General features: G+C 37.8%; 3 protein-coding genes across 3 annotated transcripts in view; 1 reads left to right on the forward strand and 2 right to left on the reverse strand.

Annotated features, from left to right (window-relative positions):
• Positions 1-16,911, reverse strand: part of LOC125231852 (netrin-B-like) — a 326,574-nt gene that overhangs the window by 235,894 nt on the left and 73,769 nt on the right.
• Positions 294-692, reverse strand: LOC125231851 (bombyxin-related peptide B-like). The gene has a single exon (XM_048137430.1). The coding sequence runs from the start codon at positions 673-675 to the stop codon at positions 367-369; it is 309 nt and encodes a 102-aa protein (XP_047993387.1). The 5' UTR covers positions 676-692; the 3' UTR covers positions 294-366.
• LOC125231850 (bombyxin C-1-like) lies at positions 9,991-11,985 on the forward strand. Its single transcript, XM_048137429.1, has 2 exons — positions 9,991-10,167; positions 11,114-11,985. Exons 1-2 carry the CDS (start codon positions 10,022-10,024, stop codon positions 11,295-11,297), a joined length of 330 nt encoding a protein of 109 aa, XP_047993386.1. The 5' UTR covers positions 9,991-10,021; the 3' UTR covers positions 11,298-11,985.

Here is a 16,911-nt window from a genome sequence, read left to right on the forward strand (position 1 = left end):
TAGGTACTATTCCGCATTGCAATATTTATGTATAGAATAGAAAACTTTATTTAGATACAGATGTATATAGATGAAAGATTTTCCTTCGTATTTTTACAGAAACGTACGAACGTGTCATGTTATTTCAGTCAGTCTCAATACAAGACGTACTGACACTGTCTGAACTAGTATAACATATACGAAAAACCTTTTCGAACTACATCTGTACAATCATGTTTATCAAATTTATCAAATAACAAATAGGCAACAAAATTAAAACATGAAATGAAACCGCACAATAGAATAACAAGGGATATTTATTTAACAAACATAAATAATCCATTACATTTCCACAATGTATATCCCGGAACACCTAGATCTTCAATCTTAAGGACAGTACGTCAGAAGCTCATCAATGGAGCAGGATTTATCACAGCATTCAGAAACCACTTGACGTTTGCGCCTATTCCCATGCAGCACTTGCGGGGCTTGCACCAGCCACGGCCAGAAGTCCGGTTTCCACTGCTCCAAGGTCCCAGAAGGCTGGAAGGCGTGCTGAGGGGATCGCTTCACCATCCCTGAAGATAGGTAAGGGCAGAGATCCCTTAGAGCTCGAGACAGGTCCCTGCCACAGTAATGGTCATCAGCGTTGGCAAGGCAAAAGCAGGCGAGGACAAGGAGCACTTGGATCTTCATGATTCCCTTGTATGTGATCTACAGGACCGATAGATTTAAAGTGAGGAGTTACAGGAGCATATGTGGCTTTTATACTGGTGGTTCATTAATATGCGTAAGGGGTTGACCCGATTGTGACTTCAGGTGTTAATGTCGACCTACCCACACAGTCTGTGTGTTGACGTCATAGCCTGGCGACAGATTTAATTTTATGCGGTCACAAAAACAAGATATGTGTTAAGTAGGATGAATGGAAATTTGCTTGATAGGTACAATTTGTTGAAAAACCAGAAAAAAGGGATAAATTCCCGAATCAGAATTTTTGTTCTGACACTGTTATTGGTTTGATCGATCAGCTGACAAAAGTGATATTTCAAAAGTGATACGCTGTGACGTCATCGCCCAAATCAATTGTTTAATTTTATTTTTAATTTTGTTTTCATTATTTTCTGTGTTTTTTGTTATCTAAGTTTCGTGACGCATTGGTTTTACTGTAATGTCATGCAAACATGTTTTTACTAAATAAATAAATAAATAATAAATAATTTCTGGAACAGATAATGTCACTATAAATAGCTGAAGGATGAAATCAGGCAGCAAAACCTCCCTCAACCATCATCTTCCTTGCGTTATCCCGGCATTTGCCACGGCTCATGGGAGCCTGGGGTCCGCTTTGACAACTAATCCCAAGATTTGGCGTAGGCACTACTTTTTACGAAAGCGACTGCCATCTGACCTTCCAACCAGAAGGGTAAACTAGACCTTATTGGAATCAGTCCGGTTTCCTTACGATGTTTTCCTTCGCCGAAAAGCGACTGGCAGATATCAAATGACATTTCGCACATAAATTCCGAAAAACTCATTGGTGCGAGCTGGGGTTCGAACACCGCTAGGCTACCAGCGCTCCCTCAACCATGTTACAAACAGGGACCGGAAAACCCCTTTTTAGGCTTAACTTCATCAATTTGCTTACCCAATCAATTTTCTTACTAAATAAAATGGTAAGCTTTTTTAAAGGTAACCTTTTAAAACGGTAAGCTTATTGAATCTGTTACTATGAGGTTACCATAACTACTAACTAAGTTAACTCCGAAACCCTATCGCGATAGGGTTTTTAAAACCTGTTTTCATTGAGTTATGGTAAGCTTTATCCGTTCCTTGTTGTCTTTCTACATTTAAACTGGTTTGCTATAGATAGAGCTTGTCTCAGACGCATGCACTCGAATTTGCGTAGTTATTACCATTTGACATGTACGTCATTTAGTTTCTGTATTTGATAGTACAATTATTGACCTACTCGTACTCATCAGTATATTATAAGGGAATAAAATGAAGTAGGTTTTTACAGCAGGCAAGGTTTTGTACCTACTTTTAGGGTTCCGTAGTCAACTAGGAACCCTTATAGTTTCGCCATGTCTGTCTGTCTGTCTGTCTGTCCGTCCGTCCGTCCGTCCGTCCGTCCGTCCGTCCGTCCGTCCGTCCGTCCGTCCGTCCGTCCGTCCGTCCGTCCGTCCGTCCGTCCGTCCGTCCGCGGATAATCTTAGTAACCGTTAGCACTAGACAGCTGAAATTTGGTACCAATATGTATATTAATCACGCCAACAAAGTTCAAAAATAAAAAATGGAAAAAAAATGTTTTATTGGGGTACCCCCCCTACATGTAAAGTGGGGGCTGAATTTTTTTTTATTCCAACCCCAACGTATGATATATTTTTGGATAGGTATTTAAAAATTAATAAGGGTTTACTAAGATCGTTTTTTGATAATATTAATATTTTTGGAAATAATCGCTCCTAAAGGAAAAAAAAATGCGTCCCCCCCCCCTCTAACTTTTGAACCATATGTTTAAAAAATATGAAAAAAATTACAAATGTAGAACTTTATAAAGACTTTCTAGGAAAATTGTTTTGAACTTGATAGGTTCAGTAGTTTTTGAGAAAAATACGGAAAACTACGGAACCCTACACTGAGCGTGGCCCGACACGCTCTTGGCCGGTTTTTTACTTTTAATTTTTATTTATTTTGAACTTCACTATCAGTCTCATAAAAATAACTATAACAATGCATGTGCTCAAAAAGTGCGTTTACAATGCATGTGCTCGAAAAGTACGTTTTTTACGAAGCAAAATCGTGCAGCAAGTGGTAGGTACTTTTAAAGTAGTACTTTTCCACACTAGTTCTTTTTACTTTAAATTTTGAACTTCACTATCACTCCCATAAAAATAGCTATAACAATGTATGTGCTCGAAAAGTGCGTTTTCTATAAAACAAAATCATGCGGAAAGTAGTATTTTTCCGCACTAGTGTTTTTTACATTCCAATTTTATTTAAATTTTTAAGGCCACCATCCGTGCCAGAAAAATCGTTCGGAAAGTTGTACATTTTCGCACTAGGGTTTTTTACTTTTTTTTTTTAATTATGAACTTCGCTATCAGTCCCGTAAAAATAGCTATTATAATTTATGTGCTCGGAAAGTGCGATTTCTATGTAGCAACATTGTGCGGCAAGTAGTACTTTTCCGCACTAGCGCTTTTTACTTTTCAAATGTTTTTAAATTTTGAACTTCACTATACGTCCCAGAAAAATCGTGTGGAAGGTAGTACTTTTTCAAACTAGTGCTTTTTACTTTAATTTTTTTTTTATTATGAACTTCGCTATGAGTCTCATAAAAATAGCTATTATAATGTATGTGTGCTCGAGAAGTGCGTTTCCTATGAAACAAAATCGTGCGGAAAGTAATACTTTTCCACACTAGTGCTTTTTACTTTTCTTTTTTTTTACATTTTGAACTTCACTATCCGTCCCCGGAAAATCGTGCGGAAAGTAGTACTTTTCCGCACTAGTGTTTTTTACTTTTAATTTTGAACTTCACTATCAGTCCCATAAAAATAGCTATTACAAAAGTGCGTTTTCTATAAAGTAAGATCGTGCGGAAAGTAGAGTACTTTTCGGCACTGGTACTTTTTACTTTTAATTTTTAATTTTATTTTGGACTTCACTATCAGTCCCATAAAAATAGCAATTACAATGTATGTGCTTGAAAAGTGCGTATTCTATGAAGCAAAATTGTGCGGATAGTAGTACCTACTTTTCCGCACTAGTCACTAGTGCTTTTTACTTTTAATTTTTTTTTTAATTTTGAACTTCACTGTCTATCCCAGAAAAATCGTACGGAAAGTAGTACTTTTCCGTACTAGTGCTTTTTACTTTTTTTTTTAATTTGTTACTTCTCTATCAGTCCCATAAAAATAGCACTGTATGTGCTCGAAAAGTGCGTTTTCTATGAAGCAAAATCGAGCGGAAAGTACTTTCCGCACTAGTGCTTTTTACTTTTCATTTTTCTTTAAATTTTGAACTTCACTATTAGTCCCATAAAAATAGCTATTAGAATGTATGTGCTCGAAAAGTGCGTTTTCTATGAAGCAAAATTGTGCGGAAAGAAGTAGGTACTTTTCCACAATATTCACTGGTGCTCTTTACATTTTTTTTATTTTGCTTTTAACTTTAACTTAACTGATGACTGGGACTGATAGTGAAGTTAAACTTAACTTTAACTTCACTATCAGTCCCATAAAAATCGTGTGGAAAGTAATACTTTTCCGCACTAGTGCTTTTTAATTTTCAATTTTTTTATTTTATTTTGAACTTTACTATTATAAGTCCCATAAAACCAATGTCTTTCAAATTAGAAAATTCTACTAACATAACTTTTAATTTTAATAATTACTAAAGTATTTTGTTTTATTATGTTTTTTTATTTACTCGCACAATGCAAAGTAAAGCATTGTTTGAAAACTTTGAAACATGTGCGCAAAGATGATTTCCGAAATTCCGACTCGTATCGGCTTATATGACACTCATCAGAAATCACCTACTTTCCGCACTTGTTGCATAAATAACTATTTTGACATTTTTAACAAAGCCCAATTGAGAAGATGTTTTCAATTATCTAATCGTAAGATATCGATATAATTATTTGCTTTGTTCTTTCACAATATTTTTTTTAGTTAGTTCTTTACTAAAATTTGCTCTCGAGTATGAGCGTCTTTGCTGAGATGGTCCGACGGTCAAACAAAAGGTTGATCTTTAAAAAGCTAAAACTAGAATTGTTCGGAAACGCACAGGTAAGATAGATAAACAATAGAACGACCCGGCGCGCGCTACGAATGCATTCAATGCCAAAACACACTATGATAATTCAGGTCAGTTATGTTTTAAATTTTAGTGTAAGGTTTTAAAGTCCAATATTGTTTGAATCGACATAAAGCTACGTTATTTGAATCGACATAAACTTGTTTAGAGACGATACGTATGAGTTTGTACTCGCTATGGTTATTCAATAATAAGTTGAATTTCAATGTGCGCAGAGATTAAAGTTGCTTAAACGGTTTAATAACTAAAATGATAGGGTAACCTTTAAGACTGGGTTTGGTTTTCGTTAGAGGTTAATTAAGTTAACTGTATCAGATAGGCTTACCCTATCAAACAGTCACCCTTACAAAAGGTTACCATTATGGTTGGGGTTTTTAAAACAACTTCTAAAATAAGCCTATGAAAAACCCCGGTTATGGTAAGCGGTTCCGGTCCCTGGTTACAAATAATCGAATGGAATTAAGGCGAGAAAAGATTGACTCTTATGGAAGGATGGTGATGACCCGAAACCTTCATCTTGATGGGCTCTAGAACTTATCCAGGTATAGTCTGAACTCTGAAGTGTAGTAGTTCTAAGTTGACATGCAAAACAGGGTGACCAATTTGAGAGTAATGGCAGCATCAAAATATCCACCTAATGGACCTTTCATTCTCTAATATTACTGGACCAAGAAAACATATGCAACAACACAATGTCCGGCAAAAAATACTCATGGACAGAAACGAAGAAATATAAGAAGCTACTCCGGAGTAGCAAGTTTGTTTCAACAGACCATTTATTATGCTGCATGTTTGAAATTTTCGAGAGGATATACCACAGAATATAACCACAAAGACGTTTCGCCTGAAAGTGAAAACTGAGATGTTCCATTTCCATCTCATTCTGAATAACCTAAGTTCATGAATAATTCAACACAATTAATTCCTGCATTTTATATGAAGACTATTTACGGATGAACAAATTCAACGTATATTTCCTGTCCCACTTTCAAGTTACGTTTTTATGCCAGAAAGAACCCGGTTCCATAATTAATGTCTTTCGTGAATGTCACTGAGCATTAAAACGTGATTAAACATGAAAGCTATTTTGTTATCGCTGAGACGGAGTCTTGAGGCTTCTTGGTAAGGTTGTTTTCTCCCGCCAGATGACGCATTTCACGTGTGACAAAACAAGAATTGTTTAACTACAAGGCAAATTTTCATCAATTCGTTTAAGGGTATTTAGGTACACAACTGCAGTTTAGATAAGCTTTAAAAAATTAGCTGAGGAATATTCAGTATTCTCTTATTTATTAAGGGCATTTATGGCGCAATCCTTAAGAATATAAATAAATAAATAAATATTGGGGGACATTTTACACAGATCAACTTAGCCCCAAACTAAGCAAAGCTTGTACTATAGGTGCTAAGCGACGATATACATACTTAAATAGATAAATACATACTTATATACATAGAAAACATCCATGACTCAGGAACAAATATTTGTGCTCATCACACAAATAAATGCCCTTACCGGGATTCGAACCTGGGACCGCGGCTCAGCAGGCAGGGTCACTACCGACTGAGCCAGACCGGTCGATATAAATGGAAATTTAATGTCAAGGTCATGGGTTAAACTGAAATTGAATGGAATTGTATTATGATTGGTGATAATGACACTGCATGTTTGTATTTGCCTTCCCTGTACAGTGCAGTGCAATATCACTCAAAACAGTGGCTAAAAATGGGTAGGCATTAAAAGAAAAATTGGTGGATGATTATTTAATTCTATTTTCGGCGCTTAAACAGCCGGAAAGCGCGCAATATGGTGAACTTCACCTTTACATAGGATTACCAAGAATGCTGCTGAGATTGCTGAGAACCACATCAGCAACCGAGATTCCTCATGCCCGCGACTTTATTGTTTTACAGCCTTTCGAGAACAAAGCCTGCTGACTTTAATATTACTTACTAGTGATTGTTCCTTTTATAAGTTATTGTTTTCGAATTGCTGGCTGGTTTAGAATTATTTATGACTCTTTTGTTTGTATGCGTCGAAGGATTAGGAAAAGACACTTTGCGTTTGCATTTTCACATAGGCAGAATACGAATTACGACTAGTTATTTAAATAAGGAACGACTAAATAAAAAGCATCCAGGACACTGAGTCAAATTAGCCACAGACTAGATATCACAGGATGAATTCCTGGATAGAAGACATAAACGCAGATGGCAGAACAACTATAAAATATTTGGCAAAAGGCTGGACCAAATGGCCGGAAAGAGGGAGGCCTTTTCCTAGCACTAGTTTTAATCGCCCTGCCAGGTCACTGCTGAATATTTCACGAGTAATACAGTTTGCACTTCGGGGAGTGTGCTCAAGAGCTACACGAGCTTATTCCACCGTCCCCATTCTACCATCGGACTCTTAGACGCACGGCCGGTTTCCATCCATACTTGGTATCTAGATATTCCGCGAATTCGCACGAAGCGCTTTGTTTCTTTTTTCTTAAATATGCGCACTGCCAAGGAGTGGAATTTCTTGCCGGTGGCTATATTTCCGAGCTCATATAACCCGGCAACCTTCAAATCAAGAGTGAACAGGCATCTTCTGGGCGAGCTCACTCCATCGTAGGCCACGTCTTTGCCTTTGGCTAGTCTGTGGCCAAGAGTAAGCCCATTTATAATTTAAAAAAAAAAAGTTGCCGACAGAAGAATATTTTAGTTTTTCAAATCAATTACCTAAAACAGCCACAATTCGTCTACTGTAAAAGACCGAGTCTCTTTAATTTAGTTTTCCACAATTTTCACCCACATGAATGTTTGGTTATTGTCTACTTTTGGTTTGCCTTGTAATTTTTTTGTGGTTCAAAAAAAAATATGTAATTCCTCGATCGATTCGTACATAGAACTATGTCACAATCACAATCACGAAGATCTCCTTTAGGTTTTTTTTTTTTTTCATACTACGTCGGTGGCAAACAAGCATACGGCCCGCCTGATGTAAAGCGGTCACCGTAACATATGGACGCCTGCAACTCAAACAGTGTCACATGCGCGTTGCCACCCCATTAGAAACTTGTACATTCCCTTTTGCTGTGTTAAGTACACAGCAAAAAGGAGTGTACAAGCTCCAAGGAGGGTTCGGGTTGCCGACGGACGACGGACAATAGACGGAACAAGTTAGTTCCGTAAGTCCTCCCGTCATCAGCACACCGCACCCTCGTTGAGCTCTGGCAGCCTTACTCACCGGCAGGAACACAACACTATGAGTAGGGTCTAGTGCTATTTGGCTGCGGTCTTCTGTAAGGCGGAGATACTATCCCAGTTGGGCTCTGCTCTAGATTCGAGCGAGACGATATCCGCTGTGCTGTGCCCTACCACACAAAGCGGAATATCATTCGCTATACCCTACCTCCTCACTTAGGTATGGTATTATGTACATATAACTCACCACTTCAGCAGGGCAATCATGGTCGCGCTATATAAATGATAAAGCATCAGGCTGTCCCTATCGCACTATTTGTAAGTGCGATAGGGACGGCCCGATGTTTTTATCATTTATCGCGCGACCATAATTGCCTGCCTGATGTGCTTAGCTGTTATCTCTCATACATCACTGATTAGCCTGTATAAATGCCGACAAAACACGTCTATCAAAATAAGACATACTCAGAACCGTCCATCAAATCCTGGAAACTTAAGTGCCTTGCTTCCTTGTATCTATTGAAATAATGATGATTGATATTTGTAGTTCAACCGCTTCACAAGAGAATGTGCAATTCATGCAATGTAACTGATTGTGGGCATTGTATGTGGAGTGAATGGAGAATGGTAGCGTTCACTTGGTGGTGACCTGTGTACGTAGTCGAATGCACAAACGCTTAAGGTACAGCGGGGCAAATCTCGACTGGGGGGCAATTGTAACTGATCCATTTTTTCCATTATTACACTATGATATTGAGTTCCACATGTATCCACTGAACACGCCTACCATATATAACCGGTAGACACTCTATTTAATAATGAAAACTGGTCCATGTTTTACAAGGACATATTGGACCAGTTACATTTTCCCCCCAGTCGAGATTTTCCCCACTGTACTTTACGATAATATCGTTATCGTAGCTAACTATTTCTATAGCTCTTCCGTATTGGCGCGACAGAGCCAGACTACGTTTTGATCGGCTTCTAGCGTCGACGATTGTCTTTTCGGCTAGGTCGACTGCGCCTGTAGCCAAGAGTGCAATATTTGTAGCCCTGTATCGTTTTAAAGTTATCTGGGGGGTTACCATGACGTACTAAAGACGTTCAGTTTAGGTTGAGAGAAAGGGACACCGCTATAGCAGTTACATAGCTCCGTCCCTCTCTCTCAACCTAAACTGAACGGCTTTAACACGTCATGGTAACCCCCTGTTCCTATTGCTCTTCCTTATTAGCGTGACAGAGCCAGTTGCGTATAATTTGCCACGGAGAGGCAACGATTGTACGTTTGCGAGACCCTGCTGGGCTCTTTGATAAGTAGCCAATCTCTAAAAGCTCCATGGCGAGAACGATAGCAGTTGCCTATCGCTCTAACCATAGGTCCATCTGTATCGACTGTATCGCTTACACCGAAGAGATATTATTTTATAGAGAGAGAGAGAAAGATGCGTATCGTTCTCTACGGAGTGTGAGCATTTGGCAACTTGGCCCTGGTGTTTTGCAAGATTCTGTTGCAGTTATTTTGTTAAACTGTCGATTTGAACTTAGCTGATGAGCAGCCAAAGTAAGGTCAATGATGGCAAAAAAGTAACTTACTTCCGATATAATTACCGCTGTGTTTAAAAAAAGTACAATACTTGGGATATTTATCTTAAAACCAATAATTTATGATTTTCAGATATGTAAGTCATTTGTTTTAGTCTCTCTGTATAGGCTTTGTCGTACAGTCACTCTGTTTAGGCTCTTAATGATGCTTACTGTAAATTGTGTTCTAAATTCAAATTATTTTTTCACCCTTGCCATATTTGTCACTGTAGGTGTAGACAAAAGTCTTTCACACCCCGTCACCCCCATTGCCGATCATCTAACGTGTTTTTCACATATTCACATCTCATTAAGGTAACAGTGTTCATTGGATCGCAAATTAATTAGAATAATGGTATAAATACGAAAGCTCAAGAGCTTTCAGCACATTTAGCGATTATCTGTGGTAACGAACAGTAGGAAAACCTATACAACGACTTCCAAGATGAAGGTCCAAATCTCTCTGTTTTTTGTGGTAGTCATGTTCTTTGTGTCAGTTTGTAGTCAGTCTGATGATACTCCTCAAATTTACTGTGGAAGGCGACTTGCTCAAACAATGGCTATGTTGTGTTATCAGAAACCTTATAAGAGGTAAGAATGTTGATGTTTTTAAGTCTTTACTCGTATGAATAATTCATATTTTTTCTTTGCTTAGGAACCTGAAGGTCTTCAAGTCTAATTTGGTTTTGTGTATATCAGAAATATTTATTCCTGATATGCATTAAGTATGTGCTATAGAAACATTGCCTATTTCAATTTAATTTTAATCATAGTTATACTGTACCTACCGGTTCTGAGGTTATTCTTTTAGCCTGACCCGAAATTAGAATTCTCCATGCTATACTGAACTGTCACCGCATTCATCAAAATAACAGCGCCCTCCTGGCAATAGTCAGTTTTAACTTCATTACGTGACATGAGCTTCCTAGGTCTTATGTAGGTCCTTCCTATGTATGGTTGGAAATTTTCTAAACGATCTTGCACATATCGGCCTAGCCACACTGACAATAGTGGACGCTACGTGGCTATAGAAGCGCAGTCTGACTCTTTCGCGTCACTACAAAAGGTTCATAGTCAGAGCTAGAGACAATACGCTTACGAAGAGTATTTAAGCCATTGTGACTAGGGCATGCAGAACCGGTTCCAAGAATTTCATTTCCCGGGAAATCGAGAACCGGGAAATACCGGGAGCATGCCCTAATTGTGACATTGGCTACGTACCCAGTAGCCCTAGAATTCTATAAAAACACCAATCCTTACTTCTTATTTCCGATGGAGCTACAACCCTTTGTGTTGCCTTCTCCACTATCTTCCAATCTTGTCGCGATCCCTGTCAACCCTTCTCCAGTATATTTCCTCATCCTCTTAAATAACAAAAGAGCAAGCCATTCGTCACTAAAATGATCTGAGAGAAGCGGCAGCCACTAGCCAGGGCTGTTAATGCTGCTGCCTATTGGGCATCTACTGTATAAAAAGAAAGGAACCTCGACAAGATAAGAAGAAGAAGAAGCCACTAAAATGACGTATTTCTCCACAGATCAGACTACAACTCCATCCATCTTGGCTACGAGCCCGAATTCAGCTGGCCCTGGCTCTCCCGAGGTCTAGGGCACATGCAAGACCGGGGCATCGCCATGGACATGAACAGAGGCAAGAGGGGCATCATCGAGGAGTGCTGCCAGAATTCCTGCTCCATCCAGACACTGATGAGTTACTGCTAACTTCACGGACCTGCGGCATTGGTTGATTGACTATGGTTTTTTGAGTAGTGTTAAGCTTTAGATTAAATGCATAATGTTTGTTATCTTTTAGCGTGTATTTTGTATCATTTGATATTACCCGGACCAAGCTTGCAAAATGTGTCTGTGTCATTAATGTTAATTTTATATGAAAAAATATGTCATAGGTATATAAATGACACTCATATTTTGTTTTATCAGTACAATTTAAGTAGTTAACTAATGGACGAGACAAAAATAGTAATGTTAAGTGCTATTTTTGTTTTGCTTCAAATAAAAAATACAATAATGGAGGTACTGTAGGTAGGTAGAAACTTCTTGAGCTAACGGCGAGACGGCAAGAACAAAAAATGTAAAACTTTACTAGAAAATTATAGCATTTGTTAAGAAAATTGATGCATTGTGACCAGAAATGTTTCTATTTTCGCTTCTCTTTTATTTAGTAAATATTAAACTTGGAAGCATTTGGTTTTGTTTTGAGGTAGGTGGACCAAATATGACGTAAAGTTTGTAACCTAGTTCTGTCTTATCATCATGAGATTTTAAGATAAGTAAAATATTTGATTCGAAGTGAATTAAACTGAAATATTTAATAAATAGGAGAGATCTGCTAGACTTAGCTTCAATTTCAAATGTATTGTTATAAAATGTGTATTTGTTTGCGTTGTTAAAAAAAGTCCTAATTATTCTTATAGAAATAAAATCTTCCTGTTGGATACCTGTTTTATTTCATAGCTTTAATCGACTCACTTGTTTATATTTATAATGGCTAACTAATAAAATACTTTAAAACACCTTATGCAAGCAAATACTTATGAAATACCTTAGAATAGGTATCTATGTGAAGTTAAGTGCACAAATATGGAATTTATATATATATAAAAAAAAAAACAGATAAAACTGACACGTTCATCATCTTGATCTGTACTTTTTAAAACAACGTAATAATTTCTCAATTTCTCGACACCAATTTGTTTTTTTTTCTATTCTTAGATGCAAATTCCAATCACTAAATCATTAAACTATAATAATCCGATAAACCGGGCGGCGTCGGACAAGTGCTAGTGTAAATTACATTATGTGTAAACGGCCGGGCCAGTAATAGAGCCTTCAAATAAATTAGAGGTCCCCTGCTGAGCCGCGATTGGTCCAAGGCATAAGCAGACGCGAGAGCAACAAACGTACTTAGCGGCCAGTAAGCCTAGCCGAATGATAATCGTTTACGCTAGACGCTGATCGAAACGCAGTCTGGCTCTGTTGCATCAATACGAAAGAGCGATAGAGATAGCGATACACAGGCCTGTTAGGAAAGAGTACAATAGTTGACGCTTCGAGGCAAACGCAATACGATAAGAAGCGTCAACGATATGCTCGTGGCTACAGGTCCAGGATCCGCTCAAACAGAGCGACACTGGGCAGTTACTAGCATAAATTATATTAAGTATGTGTAAACGGTCGGGTCTGTAGTAGAGAATATCTCTATGATTACTTACTTCGAGTCTTAATCCTTACGATAACGAATCTTACTCAGCTTGACGCTACCGTTTATGACTTACCATTCATCGTGCCCGACGGTGTGTAGGGAAATTATCTATAATTCTGTTTTTGTATTTAACGATGCCAGCCGTTGTACGAGTATATGCTGCGTAGGCTTTCTTTTCACGATAAAATATATTAACATACTTTTTTTTCTATAGCCTATAATGTGTCCCACTGCTGGGAAAAGGTCTCCTCTGTTTTCTGTCACTCGTCACGGCTCTGTGCATGCTCTCGCCAGCCGTTAAGATATTTTATAGTGCAAAACTATCAACTGTAGCTGTAGCTTTCTACCCAATCCAAATTCAGACGATACTCGCTCCGCTTGACGCTACCGCTTATGACTTACAATAGTTACAATCATCGTGTCCGACGGAGTGTCAGGGTTATTATCTATACTTTTGTTCTTATTTAGCGATGGCAGCCGTTATATATGACGTGTTTTGAAGAAACATTGTATAGTATATTGTAGTATTGACGTGTTGGCATTCTTTTCGCTATATATTTTTCAACCGACAGTTATTACCGGCTGGCTTTAGAACCTATCCAAATACTGACGATACTCGCTCCGCTTGACGCTACCGCTTATAACTTACAAGCATCGTGTCCGGAGTGTCGGGATATTATCTATACTTTTGTTCTTATTTAACGATGACAGCCGTTATATATGACGTGTTTTGAAGAAACATTGTATAGTAGAAAGTAATGCCGGACTTATCTCAGTTTCTATCGGTACAGCAGCTGAGATTAGACGATTGTGTTATCTTTCTTATTTGACATAGTATGAAATAGTGATACAGTCATGACTTGATTTAGCTGTATATGTATAATGTACGTAACGAGGCTATTACTTAACCTCGTAAGGCCCAATGTACATTACAATGTACATATTGTTGCAATCGAATTTGAATCTTTCATGAACCAAATAATGTAGAATTTCTATTGATACATTGATTTTCGAAACAAACGAAATTCGTACCAATTTACTTATAGAACAAGGTTCAAGTTCAAAATTAGAAAACTAACTATGGTGGGCCTTACGAGGTCAATTAAAGTATTGTTTAAGTACGAATCTATGTACCTCAATTTCACTAACATAATCTTGGTTACGTGCCTCACAATGGGTACGTGCCTAAAGAAAAAGCTGCACACAGCAGGGACACCTCGTACACTGGCGATCAAATATATGAAACAAGCGCGTTCCTAGCACACAGTCTAAGCTCGTGTAAGTGAACGCGTACTATGCTTGTATGAGTGAAATATGACAGGTCGACTGTTTGCGGTTTTGACAGGCGGTAACTGTGAAGTGTGAGGTAACCGAGAGGGGGTGGGCAGCACTTTCAGCGGGGAGCGTGAGTGGCCACTGTACGATAGTACTCTTTATTATACTGTGCTCCAGGTCATAACTTCACAATTTTAGGTACAGTCAACCAATTGGAACCCTAGGCCTAGGGTTGTAAATAGAAAAAAAACCAAATGTTTTTTTTCAGAATTATGAAAAAAAAACATGAAAAAAAACCGAGCACCTTGGTTTTTTTTCTAAATATGGTTTTTTTTCAGATGAACAAATAATACGACAATAACGGTTTTTCGTGAGTTGTAACGTGTTTCAATAACAATAACGTACATTTTAATTCAGTATACAAACGTTTATTGAGGAATCCCCGATGCGGCGTGCAGCGTGGAGAGGCGGTGGTGTTGCCAACAGTAAATAGTGATAACTACAAACTACAGATTTCGTAAATGTTACTTTTATAAGACCAGAAATTAAAGTTATTTGATTAAATTCGTTTAATAGTTAACATTAAGTCTAAAAAACCGTATAAAAGTATTAACTACTTTGCAAATTTTGAGATTTCGTACTTTAGAAAAAAAACATACTCCAGAAAAAAAACTGTTTTTTTTCACGGTTTTTTTTCATGTTTTTTTCAAGCCAGAAAAAAAAACCGTTTTTTTACAACCCTACCTAGGCCACTCTACAACCATGTCAAAATTACAAGCAGTAAGAGATTTCTTACAATCTGATTTATAACGTCACTGTGACATAGTTCTAGAGTGGCCTAGGGTTCCAATTGGTTGATTATTCGTAGGTACGATGGAATGGATATGAACCATCACTAATAACAACTCCATGGTATTAAAATAACTTCAGGCATGAAAGATAAAAACAAAAGAGTAGTTTTTAGCCCCCGCGCAAACACGACGGGGTGTTATAAGTTTGACGTGTCTGTCTGTCTGTCTGTCTGTCTGTGTATCTGTCTGTCTGTCTGTTTGTCTGTCAATCTGTGTGTGTGTCTGTCTGTGGCATCGTAGCTCCCGAACGGATGAACCGATTTAGATTTAGTTTTTTTTGTCTGAAAGCTGAGTTAGTCGGGAGTGTTCTTAGCCATGTTTCATGAAAATCGGCAAACTATGACGCGGTCGGGAGTTTTTTCAAAATTTTAATTTTGTGGTTAGGTTATAAATAATAATTATAGTAAGGTACTCTACCACGGGGAAATTACGACTAGTTGAAAAGGCCCCCCTGTTTAGTAATTGCCCCGCTGTACCTTATACAAAGCTCTACTACTAGACTACCTAAAGAAGTGAAGTGGAAACAAACTACAAATATTTTTAAAAAGTTCTACGTACGGAATAGTTCATTACGATACAAGTGCTTGTCAAATCGGCAATATATTTGAATCAACAAGTCGATTTTATAAAAACGACCTGACACATATTGTTTTAAATCGACACTGATTCAAACGGATAAACCGCAACAAGTCGAACTTGTTAAATTACAACGTTTTTCTCTCAGATGTACTACCGAGAGTCTTGAAGCAATAATGAACAAACTACAAATATTTTAAAAAAGTTCTACGGAAAATAAATTTATGTCATATATCACAGGCCGGTTTTGTAGATGTTTTTATATAAAATGACAGGTTTTTACTTTGATTTTTAATTGGCACTTATCTATAAAATATGTCCCTCAGGTCCTCATCCTAACCCACGTTCGTTTCATAAAATCTAAAACTTATACAAGACCTAAAACAGCCATTTTACAATCTGCCGCTACATACTAGTATTACAGCAGCTGTATCATAAAATGTATACTTGTCCATAAAGTATCGATTTCACCTCGTAAGGATAAAGTCATAAAAATAAACAGCGCTTCTTGTAGGGTAGCAAAAGATATTTTTAACATAACAATGTCATTCAATTTATGAATACTTTTAATAAAACACCAGATTGAATTTAATTATAATGTTTTATTTGAGATTTACAGAATTTACACAGCAAAAGGGAAGGTACAAGTTTCTAATGGGGTGGCAACGCGCATGTGACACTGTTTGAGTTGCAGGCGTCCATAGGTTACGGTGACCGTTTTTCATCAGGCGGGCCGGATGCTTTTTTTGCCACCGAAGTAGTATGAAAAAAAAAGAAATCCTAAGAAATCCTAGAAATTACATGTTCTATAGAAAGAACGCTTGTCACAAGACATTTCGTACATTGACCCGCGTCTTACTATCTCTTTCGCACGTTCGCAATTATATTGCTATCTCCACTTGTACCATTCACCACTGTTATCACTGAAATTTACCTAATTACACACGGCAGTTAGGTAGAAAACAAAAGAGTCATTGTACGAAATTCCTCATGCCTCAAGTGATTTTTACATTTACTTATCTGCAGTGACCGGGTGGTCTAGTGGTAAGGACATTCTCCGCGGATCGACCACCGGTAGACGGTTGATTTTTCTTTCGTGTATGTATGATTATCTGTTTCAGTTGTCAATCTATTACTTGTAAAAAAATCTGAAGGCAGTGTGCGTATGCACAAACGCTCACGAAATGCTCACGATAATATCTCTTTCGTAGCTATCTATCTCTATCGGTCTTGTGTATTGGCGCGACAGAGCCAGACTACATTTCTGCGGCGTTTCGGTGGCGTTTCGCGTCGCATAAATGCCATTCGGATACTGGGCCTGATGGTCATAGTATTTGTAGTCAAGTTACAAGTAAGTGGTTCCAACCAGTTCTTGGAAACTAATTCATTTCAAATACATTCCCAAAGTAAA

Source organism: Leguminivora glycinivorella, chromosome 12 (assembly GCF_023078275.1).
Source record: "Leguminivora glycinivorella isolate SPB_JAAS2020 chromosome 12, LegGlyc_1.1, whole genome shotgun sequence".
NCBI classification, from domain to species: domain Eukaryota; kingdom Metazoa; phylum Arthropoda; class Insecta; order Lepidoptera; family Tortricidae; genus Leguminivora; species Leguminivora glycinivorella.